The 23816-nt window shown below is 34.7% G+C and overlaps 1 protein-coding gene across 2 annotated transcripts in view; it reads left to right on the top strand.

Annotated features, from left to right (window-relative positions):
* GLMN (glomulin, FKBP associated protein) overlaps window positions 1–23802 on the top strand; it is a 45889-nt gene extending 22087 nt beyond the window's left edge. For both annotated transcript variants that reach the window (XM_018045755.1, XM_018045756.1), the window contains exons 9-19: window positions 214–267; window positions 1666–1696; window positions 1802–1891; window positions 4177–4218; window positions 4318–4391; window positions 5588–5672; window positions 8815–8921; window positions 9800–9863; window positions 21643–21754; window positions 22773–22855; window positions 22962–23802. In XM_018045755.1, coding sequence (XP_017901244.1) covers window positions 214–267; window positions 1666–1696; window positions 1802–1891; window positions 4177–4218; window positions 4318–4391; window positions 5588–5672; window positions 8815–8921; window positions 9800–9863; window positions 21643–21754; window positions 22773–22855; window positions 22962–23072 — 853 coding nt within the window. In that variant the 3' untranslated portion in view covers window positions 23073–23802. The remainder of the gene's footprint in view (window positions 1–213; window positions 268–1665; window positions 1697–1801; window positions 1892–4176; window positions 4219–4317; window positions 4392–5587; window positions 5673–8814; window positions 8922–9799; window positions 9864–21642; window positions 21755–22772; window positions 22856–22961) is intronic.

Genomic DNA, 23816 nt, shown 5'->3' with positions numbered 1-23816 from the left:
GTGGGGGAGGCGTTGAAACAGACATAAGGAATGATTGGGACAAGAGTCAGAAAGTGTTAAACTGAGCTTGGTTTTGAAGCTGTTGGGCCAGTTGCCAATAGGGTGGTTTAAATTGCCATCATCTTTTAACTGGATTATTAATGTAATCCTGAGTGGATATGCGCTTCTAAAAGTACATGTGTATGTTTTTATATATACATTTTTCTATTTTAGCCCATCATATCTTTTGCAATTTAATATGGGGCATATTGAAGTCCTTTTACAAAGGTAAGATTATTTAAGTGGCATCTCAGAATTAAATAATAGTGTTAAAATAGCCCTTGTCAAGATAAGGGAAACTACTTTGTCTTTGCCAGACCCTAGTTAATTAATAATTTTATAAAACAGTGAAGCAAGTATTCACAAGAGACAGAAATGAACCAAAGGGATGTTCACAACAAAATTTCTTATTTTAAGCTAAATATAATATTAAAATATTGTCTTTTAAGGAGATTTCCAGTAATCTGCTTCTAGGGTTTCTTTGCTTATTTCAGGAGTTGGTAAATTAAAATACCTCTATCCCACTGCAGCCTCTTCCAGTCTAAGGAGAGGTGGTCAAGAAAGAAATTCATCCATGGTTTTGCTTCATGGATACAATCTGTGAACTGCATCAAAAGAAAGGAAGTCTTGACTCTACCTTTTATAGCTTAGATTATTGACAGTGATATCATTCAATAGCTTTTCTCATTTGAGGCACCAATAAGAAGAAAAACTTTCTCTTTTTAAAAAAATTACCGAGTAACAGGTATGCAGTTTTCCCAGATAGATATTTAAGAATCTCGCACAGCTCTGTGCCCTGTTTTCTTTTTCTATAACATGTTGCAACTCTCTCTTGAGATCAGTCAGGGCCTCCTAGTGCTGTCCTGTAGGAATACTAGTGACAGTTTATTAATCCCGTCTCTTCCCAGGTGAAGGAAGATTAGTTACGTGGCAAATGTCCAAAGCCCCGGCCTACAAGGCAGGAATTTCCAAGGGTCTCCTGGCACAAGTAGTTACTAACTCTGTAAATTTACTGTATTGTGTATGTGTTAATGATTTTACATAGTTTCTGTTATATACATAAAGTGAGAATGTGTATTGATTTTAATATTCAGTTCTATAGTCTTAAAATTTCCAAACTGTCATTGAGGCAAAAAAACGGAACACTTTTAATTCCTTTCATGGTTAGAACAAGAACCTGGAGCCTAAGATCATACTTTTTGCCACGGATCTTAAATATTTAATTAACAATAATTGTAAACCTTTAAAAAATAAATGGAAAGCATTACTTTATATATATATATATAAAGAATTTAAAAGAGCTAACCAATTAATCAATTAGAATACATGGCATTATATCAGGCATAATTTATTGCTTAGCACTTGGTGTTGAAATTCTACTGATCTGATACCAGGAAATAAGCCCTGAGTGGACTGATCATGGTAAATTTTGCTTTCAGTAGCCAAATCAAAAGATAGATCAAAGGTGGATTAAGAATTTTGACTAAGTTCTTCAACAGAATTTCTCCTTAATATACTTTTTTGAAGTATTTAAAATTCAATTTTTGCTTTATTTTTCCTAAAGTGAAGAATAATTCTAAAGCAATTTAGAAAACCATGTTGATAAATTTTAATACTCTCTTCCAGAACAGAGGAGTCTGTTTTCTCCAAAGGAGTGGTAAGATTTGTTTGCAACCATTATAATTTAAATACACAATCATGTTAACAAATACAGCTGTTGACGTTACCATATTTGTATCTCTGCATATATTTTAATCTGTAGGATCTATTGGAGAATGGTTTATTGAGAATAGAGGACAACAGTCTGCTTCACCAGTACTTAGAAATCAAGAGTTTTCTTACTGTACCTCAGGTAAGTAAAATATGTATTCTAATCTTAAAAAATGCCACTTTTCTATTCTAAACTTAAGTAAAGTTCTTCTCAGACTCTTTTCCTGCTTTTTTTCTCCATATCCTTCAAAAACTCTGGTACCTTCCTGTCCAGTAGAACTTTCTGTAATGGTAAAAGTATCCTGTTTTCTGTGCTGTACAGTTTGAAAGCCACTAGCCATATTGAACACTTGAAACGTGGCTGGTGTGACATAAAGAACTGAATTCTAAATTTTATTCAATTTAACCTTAACTAGAGGAGAAGGCAATGGCACCCCACTCCAGTACTCTTGCCTGGAAAATCCCATGGACAAAGGAGCCTGGTAGGCTGCAGTCCATGGGGTCGCTAAGAGTCAGACAGACTGAGCAACTTAACTTTCACTTTTTACTTTCATGCATTGGAGAAGGAAATGGCAACCCACTCCAGTGTTCTTGCCTGGAGAATCCCAGGGACGGGGGAGCCTGGTGGGCTGCCATCTCTGGGGTCGCACAGAGTCGGACACGACTGACGTGACTTGGCAGCAACAGCAGCAGCTATATGTGGCTACTGGCTACTATATTTGACAGTATAGCATCCAGTGGGAAATACAGCTTTCTTCTTTAACACTTTGGTTTTGTAGGAACCTTGCACAATGAAGCTCCTTTACTTTATCATTACTCAGATCCTCAGGACTATATCAAGGCATATATAATTCATTACTACAAAAACGTTTTGTTTTCTCTCCTGTTATTTGTTTTGCCCCTGTTTGTTAGTTATTTGTTATCATAGCCAAATAGGTCTTAGATGTCAATTTAGCAAATTGTTTTTCCACTATTTATATAGAAAAATCAGTTTCAGTTCGGTCGCTCAGTTGTGTCCAACTCTGTGCAACCCCATGGACTGCAGCACACCAGGTTTCCCTGTCCATCGCCAACTCCTAGAACCTACTCAAACTCATGACCATTGCATCAGTGATGCCATCCAACCATCTCATCCTCTGTTGTCTCCTCCTCCTGCATTCAGTCTTTCCCAGCATCAGGGTCTTTTCCAGTGAGTCGGTTCTTCGCATCAGGTGGCCAGAGTATGGGAGTTTCAGCTTCAGCATCAGTCCTTCCAATGAATATTCAGGACTGATTTCCTTTAGGATGGACTGGTTGGATCTCCTTGCAGGCCAAGGAACTCTCAAGAGTCTTCTCCAACACCATAGTTCAAAAGCATCAATTCTTTAGCACTTAGCTTTCTTTACAGTCCAACTCTCACATCCATACGTGACTACTGGAAAAACCATAGCTTCGACTAGACGGACCATTGCTGGCAAAGTAACGTCTCTAATTTTTAATATGCTGCCTAGGTTCGTCATAGGTTTTCTTTCAGGGAGCAAGCGTTTTTTAATTTCATGGCTGCAGTCACCATCTGCAGTGATGTTGGAGCCCAAGAAAATAAAGTCTGTCACTGTTTCCATTGTTTCCCCATCTATTTGCCATGAAGTGATGGGACCGGATTCCATGATCTTAGTTTTCTGAATATTGAGCTTTAAGCCAACTTTTTCACTCTCTTCTTTTATTTTCATCAAGAGGCTCTTTAGTTCTTCACTTTCTGCCATAAGGGTGGTGTCATCTGTGTATCTGAGCTTATTGATATTTTTCCTGGCAGTCTTGATTCTAGCTTGGGCTTCATCCAGCCCGGCATTTTGCATGATGTACTCTGCATTTAAGTAAAGTAAGCAGGGTGACAATATACAGCCTTGACGTACTTCTTTCTCAATTTGGAACCAGTCTGTTGTTCCATGTCCGGTTCTAAGTGTTACTTTGTGATCTCCATACAGATTTCTCAGGAGGCAGGTCAGGTTTTCTCGTATTCCCATCTCTTTAAGAATTTTCCACAGTTGTTGTGATCCACACAGTCAGAGGCTTTGGCAAAGTCTATAAAGCAAAAGTAAATGTTTTTCTGCCTTCTGTTAGTATATAATAAGTCTGATTATTTTAAATTAGTGGATTATATTTCTATATGTTTGAGTTCATTTCTTTTGCCACCCTAGACATAATTGAAAATTACTATGTGCTTCTAACTATACACTTGGTAACACCCACTCAGTATCAGTTACAAAATGGATTGTACTTAGCTTCCTGTGGGCATAACAGTAGAATGAGAGGTTAAGGCAAAAATTACTTCAGCTTTAAATCTCTTATCCTCATTTCTCTGAATTTTTAGTATACATTAATAATACAGTTGTTTCTTTGTAGTCAATATAATCTAATATTTGAAATAAATTTTTTTTTTATTTCCAGGGCTTAGTCAAAATAATGACCCTCTGCCCCATTGAGACATTGGTATGTAAATATCTGGGACTAAATAATAATGAGTTGCAGTGAAAAGTTTTAATAATTTAATCTTTAGTTTATGTAACAATATTATTTGTTCCATTTTAGAGGAGAAAAGGTTTAGCTGTGCTTCAGCTGTATATTAACAAATTGGATCCACAAGGCAAATATACATTATTTAGGTATGTATCAAAGGTTAATTGAGAAATGTGTGGTTCATTGAAAACCAAATTAATGCCATTAATTATTCAAGATTATTGTATTTTGGTGTGTTTTGCATGTAATTCCACTCTCGGACACGACTGAGTGACTTCACTTTCACTTTCTCTTTGATAGGTAGAGATGAATTAATAAAAAATTATGGATACATATATAAATACATATTATGTGAATATTACATAATAAATAACCATATATATACTTCAGTTCAATTAATTGAAATATGCTAAAATTAAAGTAGACTGAAAAGATTAAACTGAGATTGGTAAGACTTCTGCTAGAACTTTATATATGTCAATAATATCCATTATTCACAGTTGAAATTAATGGAGTTATAGTGGAGCTTATTAATAGTACTCTTTGAGAAGCAAAAGATTCTAGCAGCTCTGATTTGAAGATCAGCAAATTATCTTAAAGAGCCATAAGTAAATATAGTTTTTATGGGCTACATAGCCTCTGTCACATCTGCTCAACTTTGTGTTTGTAGTAAGGGTCAGTGTATTCTAATAAAACAAAATAGGCAGTAGGCTGGATTTGGCCTGCAGACCTTAGTTTGTTGATACCTGGGTAATAAAAGTGAGTTAAAACCTAATTGGGGCAGTGTTAACATGCTAGGTAAGAAGTGTTCTTTGGGATTGCCCAATACTAGCACTCTTTTTTTCTTCATTTCTGTTTGATAAGAATCAGAGTAGGTTTATGAAATCTCCGTTTGATGCTTAGGTCTTATACCAGCTTTCCTATTCTGATCTACCTGTATTCCTACCCAGAAAACTCCCTCTTCTTAGGTTGATCAGATTGAGTTTCCTTTCTTTGCAATTCAGTTAATCTAACCAGACTAGTCAAACAGGGAATAATTTGGGGAGTTTTTAAACTATTATACTAGTGATTGTTCTTGCCGTGTTAGATCATTGCAACTATATGCATAAAAAGATTCAAGTTTGGTTTAATTGAAATTTCTTTTTGAAAAACCCAGTTAAAATAGAATTTACCAATTAGTGAGGGCAGTAGCCATAACAGGTGACTTTGTCGTTGTCTGCACTGTTTTTTTCCTATTTCTGCAAATAATACATGGCCCATTTGAATTTGTAAAACTTTATCAGTATTTAATTTATAATGCAGTCCAGGATAATTTCAAATGTATTGTAATTTTGCTTTAAAGGTGCTTACTGAATACAAGTAATCACTCAGGTGTGGAGGCCTTTATTATTCAAAATATCAAAAATCAAATTGACATTTCATTAAAGGTAAGAGCATAACTAAGGTGTCAATTATCAGTTTATTCTTTTATTTTTTAGGACTTATTTATTCATTTGTGGAATACATTAATGTGGAATCTTGCGCTATGGACCTTTTCTATCTCTAATATTAGGGTATAGGCACACCTCAGAGATAGTATGAGTCTGGCTCCAGATCACCATGATAAAGCAGAAATCTCAGTAAAGCAAGTCACACAAAATTTTTGGTTTTCCAGTGCATATCAAAGTTAATTAGACTACATTTAATCTGTTAAGTGCAGTAGCATTATGTCTTAAAAAAAAACAATGTACATACCTTAATTTTAAAATACTGTATTTCTTAAAAATGCTAACCATCATCTGAACCTTCAGGGAGTTGTCATCCTTTTCCTAGTGGAAGGTCAATGTTGATGGCTACTGATCAAGGTGCTGTGACTATTTCTTAAAGTAAGACAGCAGTAAAGTTTGCCAGATTGATTGACTGTTTCTTTCACAAATGATTTCTCTGCAGCATACGAAGCTGTCTTACAGCATTTTGCCCATCATAGAAGTTCTTTGATTATTGAAGTCAGTCCTCTCAAACTCTGCCACTGCTTTATCAACTAAGTTTTGTGTAATATTCTAAATCCTTTGTTGTCATTTCAGCAGTCTGAATAGCATCTTCATCAGAAATCTATTCCATCTTAAAACACAATTTTCTTTGCCAACCTAGGAGAAACAGCTCCTCATCTGTTCAGATTTTATCGTTGGAATTGCAGCAGTTCATTTACATCTTCAGGCTCCACTTCTAATTTTAGTTCTCTTGCTGTTTCCACCACAGTTATTGTTACTTCCTTTTTTAAAAAAATTTTTGGCTGTGCTGGGCCTTCGTTGTAGCATGTGGGTTTTCTTTGATTGTGGCATGTGGGCTTAGTTGCCCTGTTACATGTGGGATCTTAGTTCTCTGACTAGGGACTGAACCTACGTCCTCTGCATCGGAAGGTGGATTCTTAACCACTGGACCACCAGGGAAGTCCTTCCACTGAAGTTCTGAACTCTTCCAAGTCATCTGTGAGAGCTGGAATCAAGTTCTTCCAAATTCCTGTGAATGTTGATATTTTGACCTTTTCTCATGAATCATGAATGATTCCAGAAGGTTTTCAGTTACATCAGAAGAATCACTGTCTCTGAAGCAATAACGTTATGAAATATATTTCTAAAAGAGTAAGACTTTAAAGTTGAAATTACTCCTTTTTCCATGGGCTGCAGAATGGATATTTGGTTAGCAGGCATGAGGACAGTAATCTCATTTTACATCTCCATTAGATCTTTTAAGTGACAAAGTACATAATCAGTGAACAGTAGTAATATTTTGAAAATAATCTTTCTTCTGAGCAGTAGATCTCAAGAGTAGGGTTAAAGTGTTCAGTAAACCATGTTATAAACAAATACGTTGTCAAGGTTTTATTGTTCCATTTATATAGCATAGGCAGAGTAGATTTGGTATGATTCTTACAGGCCCTGTGATTTTTGGAACAGTAAAAAGTAAGCATTAGTTTCAACCTCAAGCCACCAAGTATTAACTCTTGAGAGTCAGTCTGTCCTTCGAAGCTTTGAAGCCAGGCATTTTCTCCTCCAGCTGTGAAAGCCTAGGTGGCATCTTGTTGCAGTATAAGTCTATTTTCATCTGCATTAAAAATCTTTTGGTTAGTGTAGCTATGTTCATTAATTACCTTTCTGTGCTGTGCATAGTCACTGAGTTGTGTCCAACTGTTTGCAACCTCATGGACAGTAGCCTGCCAGACTCCTCTGTCCATGGGGATTCTCCAGGCAAGAATTCTAGAATGGGTTGCCATGCCCTCCTCTAGGGATCTTCCCAACCCAAGGATTGAACCCAGGTCTCCTGCATTGCAGGTAGATTTTTTACCATCTGAGCCACAAGGGAAGCCCAAAATTACCTTCCTAGATTTTCTGAATCACTTACTGCAGCTTCTACATCTGCACGTGCTGCTTCACCCTGCACTGTTAGGTCTGGGATTGGCTGCTTGCCTTCAACCTTATGAGCCAGCATCTACTAGCTTCAAACTCCTTCTGCAGCTTTCTCACGTCATAGCCTTCATAAAACGGACGAGTTAGGGCCTTGCTCTAGATTACACTTTGGCTTAAGAGAATGTTGTGGTTGGTTTGATCTTCTATCCAGACCACTAAAACTGTCTCCGTATCAGCAATAAGGCTGTTTCACTTTCTTATTGTTTGTGTGTTCAGTGGAGTAGCTCTTAAATTTCCTTCAAGAACTTTTCCTTTGCATTTAGGCTAACTTGGCTAACTGTTTTTGGCACAAGAGGCCTAGCTTGGCCTTTGACATGCTTCCTCACTAAGTTTAATCAGTTCTAGCTTTTGATTTAAAATGAGACTTACATGACTCTTCCTTTTACTTGAATACATTGTAGGGTTATTACTTGGCCTGATTTCAGGACTGTTGTGTCTCAGGAAACAGGGAAGACCAAGGAGAGGGAGAGAGACAGAGGAATAGTCAGACATTGGAGCAGTCAAAACACACACACTTTTCAAGTTCACTGTCTTCTGTGAGCATGGTTCATGGTGCCCCAAAACAGTTAATGATAATAACATCAAAGATCACTGATCACAGATCACCCTGCTAAATATATAATAATGAAAGTTTGAAATTTTGGAGAGTTATCAAAATGTGACACAGATGTGGAGTGAATAAATGCTGTTGGAAACATGGTGCTGATAGACTTAATTGACACAAAGTTGCCACAAGCCTTCACTATGTAAAAAAAGGCAGTAAAATGAGGTATGATTGTATATTTTCCCCCCATTTCTACTCTGATTTTGAAATTTGTTAACTATAGATTTAAATTGTATTAATTCTTATAATATGATTTCTTTTTGTTTTGCTACATACTTGTGAAGTCTCTTTGTAAATACTCAGTAATTCCATATAGAGAACAGAGAAAGAGCATACCAACGCTCTCAAACTAGCAGAGTTTGTTCCAAGTGCCTGGAAATAGTGAATGGAAATCAAAGTTAAAAATATGTATTTAAAATGTGTAATGGCTAGTTTTTGTAGTATCAAGGTACTAGGAAAACACATGTATTTATCAACCTGTTATTTAAAGCCTTTTTCATGTTTTCTTTTGCTTCTCAGAAAACACATAACAAATGGTTTACAGGACCACAGCTGATTTCCCTTCTGGATTTGGTACTCGTTCTCCCAGAGGGTGCTGAAACAGATCTACTGCAAAACTCAGATAGGTGAGGTGACCATTACTAAGGTTCACATAGTAAATTCAGAATAAAATGTGAAACCCCTGTTTTGGGAACCTAAACTAAAATAAAACATAATTTCCTGTGATTTTATAGTTTAATGGTTACTTTATAGAATTACATATTTACATGTTTAAGTAATTTTTGTTGTTTAGTTGCTTATATGTTTGGATTTTATTGTTTTGTTTTCTAAGACATACATCTTTTTTTTCATATACAATATGTAATATTCCTTTTAGTATTACTAGAATGAATGTTGAGAAATTGTTGTGTATAAAAGGAATCTTAAAATTCAAGAAGCAAAAGATGGTATTTTCAAACATTAAAGATAACAAGTCTCCTTGGTGGAGAAGGCAATGACACCTCACTCCAGTACTCTTGCCTGGAAAATCCCATGGATGGAGGAGCCTGGTGGGCTATGGTCCATGGGGTCGCAAAGAGCAACTGAGCAACTTCACTTTCACTTTTCACTTTCACGCATTGGAGAAGGAAATGGCAACCCACTCCAGTGTTCTTACCTGGAGAATCCCAGGGACGGGGGAGCCTGGTGGGCTGCCGTCTATGGGGTCACACAGAGTCGGACACGACTGAAGCGACTTAACAGCAGCAGCAACAGCATCAGTCTCCCTTGGGGAAAAAGAGAATAGTAATTTTCACATTTAAATTTTGTGAACTTGGAGAACAAGAGTAATAAATTATGTTAAGGAAAGAAGATGTGTGATAAAACATTTTAAAGGAAAAGTTTTGGATGCCCAAACATAATTGTAGAAATATACCCAAGGTTTTAACTTAACCTTTATTCACTGAATTTGCTGATTATGTAAAATCGTACTGTAAGTAACAAATCATATTTTTTTAATTAACAGGATAATGGCTTCGTTGAATTTATTGAGGTATTTGGTTATCAAAGATAATGAAAAAGACAATCAAGTAAGTGAATTTTTATAAAAAGAAACTATTATTCAAACGCATAAGGAATATTTTGTTATTTTCTTATCAATACCTGCTTAAGCCAGTGAGTGATATTTTACCCAGTTGCAATAAGTGCCAACAATTATTCTTTAAACTTGAAGTTAATTCCCAGGAGTCCTTACCACCTCACATCCAACTGCCCTTTCCTTTTACTGTTGTGCCTCTGTGCTCTTGCTGTGAGCATCGCTTAGCTCTGTTACGTAGGTAAGTTGCAGCTCCTAAGTTAACTAACCTTTCGAAACTCAACATATGTTTGCTTATCTTGTTCAGTAACTTTCACCTATATAGCTCATGATTTATAGCTGAGCTATACAAAATAAAATAATCTGATATCCCCCTCATCGGACTTGACAATTTGAAGCATTTTCAGCACTAAATCTGTTAAGAGCACCTTTTGAATAATGTGTAAAAAGTTGAAAATTTTAAAAATAGTGCACCATAAGAGTTATTCAATAAGCAGAAAACTATTTGAGTGAGATTTGTCATACAGTAAAATTATATTTGCTTTTTATCTTCTCTTTCTACTTTATTCTAATAGTTGCTTTCTCTAGATGTGTCATCTTATTAACTGTAACTACCTGAATTACCTGCATGATTAAGCTTTTTAGAAAGTAATAAATGAAATGAAAGTAATTGAGTTTTATATAAGAATCCCAGAGCCTTTTTTTTTTTTTAAGTAAATCATGATTTGGGATCAAACATTTATGGAAGAAGTAGCAGTAGATTTTTGACTGAATCTATTAGATTCAGTGATTTGACTTCCCATTCATTGTTCTTCAGCCAAAAATAGTTATGTGCTACCACTGACTAGTGGATACTCTAAACAGGATGCTTTTTTTTTCTAACGTTTTTTCGAACATAAAGCCAAGTTGAAAGAATTTTACAGTGATCACTGTTTTATGCACTACAGAGATTGTATTGTTGACATTTTGCTCTGCTGTTGTCACTTATCCATCTCTCTATCCTCTCCCCATCCTTCAGTCTCTCTTTATTTTTTGATGCAGTTCAGGGTAAACTACAAACATCGTCATACTTTCCCGTAAATACTTCAGCACATATTTCATTCAAAAGAGTTAAATATTTGTGTATAGTTTTTCTTTGAGTTCACATAAAATCTAATGCCCAAATTTTAATATACATTAACTGAGTTTTAACAAATGCTTAGATCTGTTATCCAAATCCTAATCAAATATAGGATATTACTAACATCACAAGAAGCTCCCTTTTCCCCTCCCAGTTAATTCTGATGTCATCATTCCACACGCGTCCCTAGCCCTTGGCAACTCTATCCTGTCCGAGTGCTATCATATATTCTTCACTATGCTATCAGTGCTCTTTCGTTTTTATTTTTCATAGATAATGTTAGCACAGGAAGGATCTATTACTTGCACAAGGGCATATAATTAGCAAGAAGCAGAAATAGCCGTGACCAAATGCAGTGACTAGAACTTCCTCTTATTATTTTTTTTTTTTTTGTAGTCAATTCAGGAGCAGTGGAAGCCTTGAGGCTTCCAGAAAGTGTCCTTAAAGTATGGTATGAGTTTTTACTTTCGTCAGGAAGAGGCCATATCTAGAAATGATCTGATTTGTCTGACAGGGTGAGAAAGCATCTTCTTGATTAGGAGTGATAGATTTATTATTAGTAAGTATGGAGCACAGTGTACCACAGGGGCAGCAAAGAGAGGGAAGGCAGAGCAGTTTTAGCATTGTGCAATGTCTACTCTGATATCCACAGATAATACCTCACACTTATTTGGCTTGAATATTATATAGTAAAGAAAAGGATATAACCAGCTTATAAGACTGCCTTCTTATGTAAGTTTTTAAAAATTTCTTCTTAAGAATCAACTATTTCATAGTATTGCCATGCAGGTTACCATAAGAATTATCATACCAAGGAAACTGGCAAAAAAACAAAACAAAAAATCAATCCAAGATGGTAACCTAACATCTCTGAGGCAGCTTATTCATCATGGAAGCATTTCTACCAAGTGCAGTCACAGTAGGTCACGAATATAAATGAGAGGCATATCTGTCTGCTGTGGTTAACAAGAAAATAATAGCTTCTGAGTTTTTAGAAATATTTGATTAAAGGAGAAACAAAATGATATTCTAATGATGCTGAATTGTAAGTAGTTTTATTCAAAAGGACTCCTGTTAGTACCTGTCTTTGAGTTAAATATGCTGTGGTGGTAACTAGTCAGATGAAAAGCTGAAAAGCAATCAAAAAAGTATACAGAAAAACTAAGATCAGGATCATTAAAATATAAAACAAGGTGATTCGTAATTGAATAATGATCCATTTCTTTTCCTGCTGTTTAGGGTTACTGTCACCTGACTTTCTTCATAAATCATTCCCTTCCTCACTTTACTATTTCATGTCTCTTCATCTCTTTGCATAATAATTTAAAAGCACTTTCCCCACACTTCAGTTTCACATAACTTCTTGGACCTTGAAACTCCAACTCTCTCTACTGGTCAAACCAACTTAATTTTTAGACTAGTGTTCACTGTTATTTGGTAGGTATCTTTATATAAGTGTTAATTGTTTAATTACAGTAATTTATTCTAATACACAGCCTATAATAATTTATCCCTCACCTTCTATCTACTCATTTCCTTACCTATCCCTGCTTGCCTATTTTTTTTCCTAAATAATTTGTGATTGTAATATGTAGAAAGTAGGATCAAGAGAAACATTGTAAGACTGTAAAGGCCAGAAGTGTCTATCAGGAACTTTAAAAAATTGAATTATGTAATGTACACATATATGCTTTTCATTTAGGATAGAACAATAAATACCTGGCATACCTCCACGTACATATAGTTCTATATAATCCACATTTTAGGTTCTCATTTAAATTGTTTCTTTCTCCAAGATTGAAACATATACCTTGTGTGTTATTTGCAGAGCCAAATGACTTAAGGTTATAACATTCCTTAATATTACAAGTGATAAAGTTCTGCAGTATTATTTCATAAATAAGACATGATCCACAAATTAGAAGGGAAAAACTGGGTCTTATTCATTTCCTTCCTTTTATTTCTTCAGTATCATGGACTATGTCCTTCGCAAGGTCCCTTTCCTCACAATAAATTTCACTATGGTATAAAACTGCCTTTCTATTTTGTGCAACAAGCTGCAGTGAAATTTGAAATGTATAGTTAAGCTCTAAAACTGAAATGGTCTCAGAACTACTTTACCAGTGTGTTGTTTGGGTATAAAATTTTAAAGTAAACACTTGTGAACATTTCAGATTTTTATCCTTATAACTGTTTTTTAAAATCTTGTTACTTTTTTCTAGACACTGAAGTAAAATATGGTTTTCTTTGTATTTTTTTTTCCATAAATCTAATAATCTTAAAGAATCCCCCTGTAATGCAGGAGATGCAGGTTCAGTCCCTGAGTCAGGAAGATCCCCTGGAGGAGGGCATGGAAACCCACTCAAGTAGTCTTGCCTGGAAAATTCCATGCCAGAGAAGCCCAGTGGGTTACAGTCCATGGGGTCGCAAAGAGTCAGACACAGCTGAGCGGCTGAGTACACATGCACACCGTCGTAATGTAAAAGAGAGAAAATATTCTTGTTTGCACAGCTTCTTCACTCCTACGTGTTTCTAAAAAAAATTACTGTTATTCATCACATGAAAAATTTGTGAAATTCTGCAGAACTGAGTGTGCACAAATTTTCTTTAGCCTAATTGTTTCACATTTTATTACCTTATTGTAAGTTTTAGATTGTGGAGTGTGTATTAAATTATTGCCATTGAGAGAAACTAAAGTCTTTTATTGAAGTCTTGTATCTTAGGGGGTCTTTATTAGACCTGCTATCCAATAGACAGTAGCCACACATGACTATTAAATTTTAAATTAATTTTTAAATTTTTTAAATTAAAAATTCAGTTCCTCCTTGGCATTGGACAGCATCATTCTACATCACTGTTTCTCAGCATATGGGTCTAATAAAAATTACCTGGATATCTTACATAGTTCAGTTTTTAGAAATTCCTAATATGTACTTGTTTAGATTGATATTAAAAATGGGTAAAGACACAATATGTTAATTAAAAAGGAAGTATAAATACAGCACAGATTGAAGAACAAAAGGAAAGTTACATGAAAACATTCCAATAAAATTTGAAACTTCAATAAAATGGAATTTGTTAGAAAATATAATCTAGCAAAACTGTAACAATCTACTAAGAGAAATCACAGGGCAGATAATTTTTACCATAATTTCAAAAAACATATACTCAAGTCTTATACAAAACATTCCAAAGACTAGAAAAAGTGTAGTTGTATCTAAATGTTATGTTTAGTAGGGTATGACCTTAATACCCAAACAGTCTAGGATAGTGTGCTTCAGTGAAATTACCGGCTCTCCCACACTGCAGGCAGATTCTTAACAAGCTGAACCACCAGGAAAGCCCAAGAATACTGGAGTGGGTAGCCTATCCCTTCTCCAGCAGATCTTCCTGACCCAGGAATTGAACTGGGGTCTCCTGCATTGTAGGCAGATTCTTTACCAGCTTAGCTACTCAGGAAAGCAGATATATAGATACTAATATTACCAAACCAGATCCAGCAAAAAAAATTTGTTATAAGTCATCAAACTCAGTTGGATTTATTCTGGTAATATAAGGTAATGTGATTTCATAGGTTAAAGTAGAAGAAGTACTTGATTATATCAGTAGTTATAGAGAAAAAGTATTTAATACATTCAGTATGTAATCATGATAAAAATATTAGTCCACCAGAAAATATTATAATTATAACAAAAAATATGAGATACTTAGGAAAACATGTAAATATGTGTAAAACTTTATGAGGGAAAAAAAGGGGGGAAGAATGGGACTGTTCAATAGATGATGATGGATAATTTGTCATACATATGAGAAGGGAATTAAGATGCCTATGTCACATATAGTATACAAAACAAAATTCCAAATAGATTAAAGACTTAACGTTGAAAAGGAATTTAGAAATTTTTAGAATACTGTGTAACCTAAGGGTAGAGAAGGCTTTCTTAAGTAAAGAAGCACTAACCGCAAAAGAATAGATTGATAAAACTAATAACATTGAAACTAAAACCTATTCAAGGAAAGAAAATGCATACAAACTGAAAAAGCCACAAAAAGAAAGAGAAAACAAACCAACATACTTCCTCCACCCAATAGTTAAAATCAGAAAACTATAAAGCAAGAATCAAGACCACAAATCAGAAAAATAAGTAAAGGATACAGATATTGTAAGGCAGCTCACAGAAGAGGAAACCCAAATGGCCAATAACCACAAGACAATATTCCCAGTATCAGTAGTGTTTATGGAAGTGTAACTTAAAACGGCAGCGAGATACTGTTTGACAGCCATCACTGGCAAATGTTAAAAAGGTAGATAGCATAGTTTAGGATACAGAACAGTGATGAAACAAAGTAGATAATCATTTTTGGGCAATTTGGCATTATCTAGTGAAACTGAATAAATACTCTTTAACTCAGCACCTTCTGTCTTAAGGCATCTTAATGAGTCCTTAAATCAATTTACTGATGTAGACTGGCAAGTTTTACAAAATGAGATAGAATATAATTGAGGTTGTTTGCACAGATTCTTAGTTACGGATATTGCAGCAAATTTTGTGGTCACTTGCAAAGAACAAGGTTTGAAAATGGAGGGGATATGACAGATTGGCTAGGAATAAGATGTATGTTGCTTTCCAATATCTCTTATGACATATTCAATGGTCAGTTAGCAGAAAGGCTACATTTTACAGTAACATAGTATGTGGTTAAACGGAAAGCAAACTGTATCTCCTATCAGTAAAATTGTGAAAGGTCACAAATTATTTTAATCTGTGTATTTTCAGAATGAACTTTGAGGGAGAAAACTTTTTTCCAAATTCATGACAATAAGAAAAATAAGTGAAAAATATAGAAACATTCACTTTCAGCTGTTGATCTGAAACTGTAAATAGTGCCAATATTCAGAAAAATACTGACCCTACAATTAGTAGACTTAGCCTTAATTTGAGCTACATTCTAAAGAAAATGAATATAACTTTAAAGCTAAGATTATTTAAGATGGTTTCATCAAAAGTAAATACCCAATGAAAATGATAGTCTAAAATAAAATTTTTCTTGCAAATGAAAGCTAAAAACCTTCCAAATTAGACATCTAGAAACAACATTCTGAACTTGTGAATGAGGCCCCGTAATGGTTTGAAAGATCAAAAGTTACTAACATTCTTCTAGTCTCATTATCAGCATATATAATTACATATTTTTTAGCAAATGAGAAAAATCACTCAGTTTGGCCTGCAAAGTTTATTTTTCCAGCATATACAGTGTTGGATTGTGTCTATTGATTTATTTAAAAGTATGTCTTAATGGTAACATGATGTTTTAGAAAATCTATATTGCAGAACATGGATGCAAAGGTTCTGATGCTTCTTGATGAAACATAAATTGTGTCGCACTTAAGTTGATATCTGGTATTTGCAAAACAATATGAGATTGTATTTTTTCACCTTAACGTTTATATACATGTAAAGATTAGCTGTATTTACTGAATTGGAAACACACCATGGGTCACTAAAAATAGAAAGTTTACATCAATGATAAGTGACAGAGCAGAACTATGAGCTGCTTTAAGAACTATCTTCTTAAATTGTCAGAAGCACTAGCAAGTTGTTTTAAGTCAGTTGGAAAATTTTGGTATTCAAGGAAATCCCTATGAATATAACTATATTGTAAAAGTGGTGAAAATTGTTAATTTTAGCAGTTCACTGATAAGCCAAACTCTTGAAACTTTTTGCAGTGATTGGATCTAAGCATGACCAGTGTATCATATCAGAGTTCATTTATTGTTCCTTTGGAAAGTTCAATGCAGGGCATAAGAACTCAAGGATAATATACATGTTTTTCTAGTTGGAAAGCAATCTTATTTGACAGTTATTTTCAAAGATAATATTGAGTGGCAAAATTGACATATGTATCTGATTTTCTGGTATGCCTAAGACATAAAAATTGGAACCACAGGAAAACATGAGTATATTTTTCATATGTTAAACTTATCTGTCAGTTATAGAAGACATTACTGTTATAGAAGGAAACTATCATCATTTTGATAATAAGATTTCAAATAACTTCTGTTACTAATTAAGAGTGAATGAAAATTTGTTCAACTTAGACCAACATTTTTTAAAGGAAAGTTTCCTATATTCTGGACATAAGTCTTTTATTAGGTATGGTTTTTATATTTTCTTCCAGTTTGTGGCTTATTTTTTCATTATCTTAGTAGAATTTTTTAAAGAACAGAAATGTTAGATTTTGAGGAAGTCCAGCATATCAATTCTGTTCTTTTAAATCATTTTATGTTTCTTTGGATTCTAACAAATCTTTGTTTCAACCCAAGATCACAGATTTTCTAGTAGAAGTTTTATTGTTTAGATTTTTATATTTATATTTATGATTGACTTCAAGTAAATTTTTTATATGGTGAAGTATGGGTTAAGGTAGTTTTGTTTTGACTCCAGCAGTATTTGTTGAAAAGGCTGTACTCAAATTGTCTTGTCACCTTTATCAAAGATCAAAAAGATCATATAAGTATGGGTATACTTCTGGATTCTGTTCTGCTCCGTTGAACTGTCTCTCTTCTTTCACCAGCGCCACACTATCTTGATTACTGTAGCTTTATAGCAAGTCTTACGTGAGAGTGTGCCAACTTTGTTCTTTAAAAAAATTTTTTGGCTGTTCTAGATCCTCTGCTTCTCCATTTGAATTTTAGAATAATTTTGTCTTTCTACCTGTTTTTCTGCTCTACTCTCAATGCTTAACCTCATTTTTTGTACTTTTGGTTACCAAATGTGTAGAGATTTTCCCATATCAAGGAATTTTTTGACACCAAGTAGATGTCCTACAATTGAGTCCCCTTCTGACACTCTACCTGGAGATAGCATCAGATTACAGAGGCTAAGGGCTCAGTCCCACATTAGCTCCCTTCCCTCTTCAGATGCCAATCACAAGTCCAGGTATTGATCTGACTTCTGACAGACTGGCTAAAACAGGTTCTCACAACCCCCTCCTCGGGTTCAATTAATTTGCTAAAGTTGTTCACAGAACTCAGAACATTTTACTTACTAGATCACTGGTTTATCGTGAAAGGATATAACTTAGCACAGCCAGATGAAAGAGATGCATAAGGCAAGGTATGTGGGAAGGGGCACTAAGTTTTCATGCCCTCCCTTGAAACTACTTTCCCAGCACCCCAACCTTTTCATCAACCCGGAAGCTCTCTGAACCCCATTCTTTTGGGTTTTTGGAGGCTTTATTACATAAGCGTGGTTGATTAAATCACTGGTCACTGGTGACAGCTTAATCTCCAGCCCCTCTCTCCTACCAGGAGTTTGTGGTGAAAGGAGTTGACAGTTATAACCCTCTAATCACACAGTTCCTCTGACAACCAGCCCCCATTATTAGGGGCTTTCCAACAGTTATATTCCTGGCTGAAAGAGCTTCTTATGAATAACAAAATACACTTTGACCACTCTTCACTTAGGAAATTCAAGAGTTTTAGGAGCTCTTTGCCAGGAACAGGATGTAGACCAAATACTAGTGCTCTTTGGGGGCAGGGGAAGAAAGCACACTACAAAGGGGCACAAGGGAACTTCTGGGGTCATGAACCTATCTTTATAGTGGTGGTGGTTATACTGCTGTGTATCTTTGTCAGAACTCAGAGCTGTATAGCTAAAAAGAGTTTATGTAAATATTTCCCCAACACACCAGACCTTAAAAAATGTGTAGAAAGAAAAGGACCAGGCTCAATACCAGACTAGATGTCAGTGACTCCAAGCACACCATCATTCTTAATGTTTATTTTGGAATTATTTTGTTTTTTTTATTATATTTAAATATTGATAGAATTATATTTGATATTATAAATAGAACATTTTGTGAAACATTTGTTTCAGCTATATAAATGTGTGTTGAGTTGTGATATAAATTATATTTCTTATGGTGGGCCATGGTAAAAATATTTTGAAAAGTGCTACCTTAGAAAAACTTATCCCATGTATACAGGAAAAGATATGCAGCAGTTTCAGTGAGCACTGTTTGAAATATTTAAGAAAACTAGTATTAGGATAAATCATATAGTGGGATGCCTGTATATCAGTTAAAGTGAAAAGATTAGCACTATAACATAAATAACCCTCAGAAACATAGGATTGAACAAAAGGGAGCTAAAGTAGGATGCTTTGATATCATTTATATATTTTTAAACATGCAAAATTGGGATGTATAAATACATTAACTACTAAAACCTCACGTTTTAGAAAATTTTGCATAGTTAATGGCTTACTCTTGAATAAAGAGGGCTTTAACCATATCTAATTTGTCTTTTTAAGTAAATAGGGCAAGATGTGTGCATTTGACAAAGCTTAGTGTGATTATAAAGGTGTTTTCTCTGTACTCTTTATGTTTGAATGTGTTTTAATCTGTAGACGGTCATCGGTACCTGCAGCCTTGAAAGCCATCTGTGATATTGGGTGGTAGCAGTGGGTTCTACTTTTAAGCTTAGAGGAAAGGAAAAGAAGGTTTTAAAAAGTGGGTGTGGGGGTAGAGAAAGGTGAAAGAAAAGGCTGGAGAGAGAGGGAGGAACGTAAGAGAAATGAAAGCGGTGGGTGCATAGGTAGTGTAACATGCTTGATATCCTGTGTGACTATACTCGGAAGTTTCTACTGTACTAATGCATAACCCACGTTTTTCATGTAAGGACAAAATCTTACGATTTTAATGGATGTTTAAAAATGTTTTTTAAAGCATACAGCTGAAACGGTTCATTGTTTAAAAATCAGGATAAATAAGCAAAAAGAAAATAATAAAATCTCACCATTTATTTTTGATATTACAGTGTATGCCCTTTTAGGCTTTATACCAGCAAATCTGAACATACTTTTTTAAAAAAGATCATATAGGAGTCATACTGCAGCCTTTTTATCACTTTTTTAGCTACTCGCCAGTATGTACTGAAGAGTACTATTTTAACAGCAGTATAGTGTTCCATTGTGTAGATATGGAAGTTATCCCACTCCTGATGTGAAAAACTCATTATTTCCAATTTTTCACTATTTAAACATTTTTATAAATGTATCTGCAGTGAAATCATTACATCTTTAATTCTTCCGCAGGTTAAGTTCATAGATGGTGAGTGGAAAAGTATGCATATTTTTGAGATTGTGGATTCTTGATATTTCCTCAAGAACTCCACTTGTCCTTATAATATAGGAATAATGAGAAAGGACAGATTTAAATTAAAGGGATATAAGTGACAGTGAAATTATAAATTATTCAACACAGATATGTGTAGATTTGAGGGCTGTATATGTTAAATGTTATATAGTACTTGGATCAAAATAAGCTCAATTACAAAATAGGTTTTCATATGATCCAGTTCTAGTTAAGGATAATTGGATTCCTAAGTTTTCATTTTTTGCCTAAGCTACTTTCCTTTGTAATAAGTAACTGGAAACTGAGCAATACTAGTGAATTTTCTTTTTCTTCCTAAAAAAAAGAAAAACTAAGACTTAAGACTTTATGATTCCCTTTTAGTACTATAGGAAGAAATGTTTTTAGAACAAAAATCTTTAATACGAATGACAAAATAATCCTAAGCTGTCCCAGGCAGGTAAAATTTCCATCTTTATTGATCACCCAGAAAGTCTTAAGTCAGCTTTGTGTTAGAAGTTTCCATCAATAGAGAAGGAATAGAATCCTCTGGCACTAGATCTGTGACAAGGATATCATTAGAAAGATAAGGAGTTGAAGGGGACTTACAACATAGAGTCATTGTGGGGATGGTTTATAAGGAAAGAGAAATGTCTCAGACTCTGTGGATTATTTTCAGATAATTTTCTCATGGATAAAACTTGTAAGTTATCAAAACCAGAAGCTGTCCAAATGGCACAATAATGAATATGCTAAATGAGTGCGTTTTTGTTTTGATTAGTATTTACATACAATAACTAGATGTAGTAATGAATGTATTAATAAAGTCAACTCTACTTTGAAAGGCAAGGATCATGCCTTACTCATTTCTGTTTCTCCAACACTCAGCCCTTGTTTAATACTCAGTTCAATTCAGTCACTCAGTCGTGTCTGACTCTTTGCAACCCCGTGAATCACAGCACGCCAGGCCTCCCTGTCCATCACCAACTCCTGGAGTTTACCCAAACTCATATCCATTGAGTCAGTGATGCCATCCAGCCATCTCATCCTCTGTTGTCCCCTTCTCCTCCTGCCCCCAATCCCTCCCTCCCAGCATCAGGGTTGTTTCCAATGAGTCAACTCTTCACATGAGGTGGCCAAAGTATTAGAGTTTCAGCTTCAGCATCAGTCCTTCCAATGAACACCCAGGACTGATCTCCTTCAGAATGGACTGGTTGGATCTCCTTGCAGTCCAAGGGACTCTCAAGAGTCTTCTCCACACCACACTTCAAAAGCATCAATTCTTTGGCGCTCAGCTTTCTTCACAGTCCAACTCTCACATCCATACATGACCACTGGAAAAACCATAGCCTTGACTAGACGAATCTTTGTTGGCAACGTAATGTCTCTGCTTTTTAATATGCTATTTAGGTTGGTTGGAACTTTCCTTCCAAGGAGTAAGCATCTTTTAATGTTTAATACTAGTAGGCATTAAATCTTGAAGGAAATAACTAATTGTTTCATTAATTCTTCCAAACAGACTGGTTTGTGGACAGAACTTGAAAAGATTGAGAATAATTTCTTAAAGCCCCTCCATACAGGACTCAATATGTCAAAAGCACATTATGAAGCAGAAATTAAGAATAGCCAAGGTTGGTAATGTGAAATTTCATTTCCAGTTAAGCCTAAAAATTAGTCAGATTTTTTAAACTCATTTATATTCTAAATAAAGAACTTTAATAAAGAACTTTATCTTATACTTGTGTAACTTATAGCCAACAAGGAACCATGACAACTGAGTCATTTTATATATAATTTAAATGATTCTTTGTGAATATGTACTCCAGTTAATACTGAAATTGGGTAAAATATTTAAACCAAACTGGAGCAGTCTGGTTTAAAACCTCAAGTTCTGATTAGAAACTAATTGTATCACAGATATTTCTGTTTCGATATCATTGCACTTCTTTCAGTATTGCGGGGTCCATCCCCCATGACATCTTTATTAAATCTCAACCTCTACTAAATTTGTACAAATTACAAGAAAGAATCTTAGGTTCAAAATTACTTTTTAAGGACAGCAGTTCTATTCTAATAATCTTGTAATCTTTTCCATATAACTATGGTGGTATTTGTATAGACATCACTATAAATAAAAATTTTGTCTTAGTGTGACAGGTTATAATTCTGATTTTATGTTGACAAAAGTTTCATTCATCTTGTACATGCCAAAATAATGCTGTTCACCTGAAGAAACATTAATTCACATGTTACAGAATTTTGATATTTTTATTTGTTCACAGCCAGTTTTTAGCATACCCTGAGCTATTAAATCTTCCCTGGTGGATCAGTGGTAAAGAATCTGCCTGCCAATGCAGGAGACATGGGTTCAATCCCGGGTCAGAAAGATCCCCTGGAGAAGGAAATAGCAACCCACTCCAGTATTCTTGCCTGGGAAATCCCACAAAGGACCTAGCAAGCAGGCTACAGTCCAAGAGTCTGACATGACTTGGCAACTAAACAACAACATAACTAGCTATTAAAACCATCAGACTTAATTTACACAAATAACTGGCATTTTTTTTAAGTTAGTAAACAAATTATAAATTTATTATTGAAATCTGAGTTTATAATGGTTAAGTGTGATACGTTTTTTTCCTTCTCTTATAGAAGTCCAGAAGTCTAAAGATCATTGTTCACTAAATGTAGGTAGAGAAGAGATCCCAAATATGCCTCCTGAAATGCAACTTAAGGTAGATATGAAATTTTCCTAAGCTACGTCCAACTGAACTCTTTTCTCTTTTTTGCTTTGCTTTGTTTTAAACGCAGCCTTAGTAACTACTTTTCTTGGCATTATAGGTCCTACATTCAGCTCTTTTCACATTTGATTTGATTGAAAGTGTTCTGGCTCGAGTAGAAGAACTCATTGAAACAAAAACAAAGTCTACCTCTGAGGAAAATATGGGGTAAAGTGAAAGCTCCATCTCCTAAATAAAAACTAGTAGTACACTATATTTTTCATTATGGTTTATTTAATACCTTTATAGACGTTTTTCTGTAAAACACACTGAAAATAAATGTAGCTTCTCTTCTCTGTTTCAGCAATGACACATTATGGATCAGTAGCATTGTTTGCTTTTAAAAAGGTATCTATATGGGTAAATAATGCCCATGTGTATTTTAAATACTACTGTTAAATACTACGAATCAATAATTTTATATTATGATTTCATAAAATGTACTGGAACTACCTTTATTCATACAGTTTTGAGTTTATAAAAATTCTGATACACTTCATGTTCCAGTTAGATGCTATTTTAGAACGCCTAGTGTTAAACTGGCTATCATAGCACTGTAAGAGCTTAGGGAAAAATTCTGAGTCTGCGTACTACTCCTAATTTCCCTTTATTTCCCCTGCCTCAGGAGTCTTAGAAGGCACAGTCCTCTATCACCAGCTTTCCAGCAGTAGTTACAGTGTAAAAGTATCTGTGAAGATTAATTTTAGAAATAGTGGCTTGTATTATAAAAAGGTATATATGACTTTTTCTTTAACCCAGGGGGCTTATTAGAAAATGCTGTGTACTTATCTGCAATTAAACATTTGTTCTTCCAGCTTAATTTGTATCATTAAGAAGGTTCAATCTAAGTTTTATATACATGTACCAATATTTTTTGAACATTATTAAAGGAATTAACAGAACTCTGAAAGTAAAA

This window comes from Capra hircus, chromosome 3, assembly GCF_001704415.2.
Source record: "Capra hircus breed San Clemente chromosome 3, ASM170441v1, whole genome shotgun sequence".
Taxonomy (NCBI): domain Eukaryota; kingdom Metazoa; phylum Chordata; class Mammalia; order Artiodactyla; family Bovidae; genus Capra; species Capra hircus.
The sequence above is the reverse complement of the archived record's forward strand: the minus strand, read 5'-3'. Positions and strand labels throughout refer to the sequence as shown.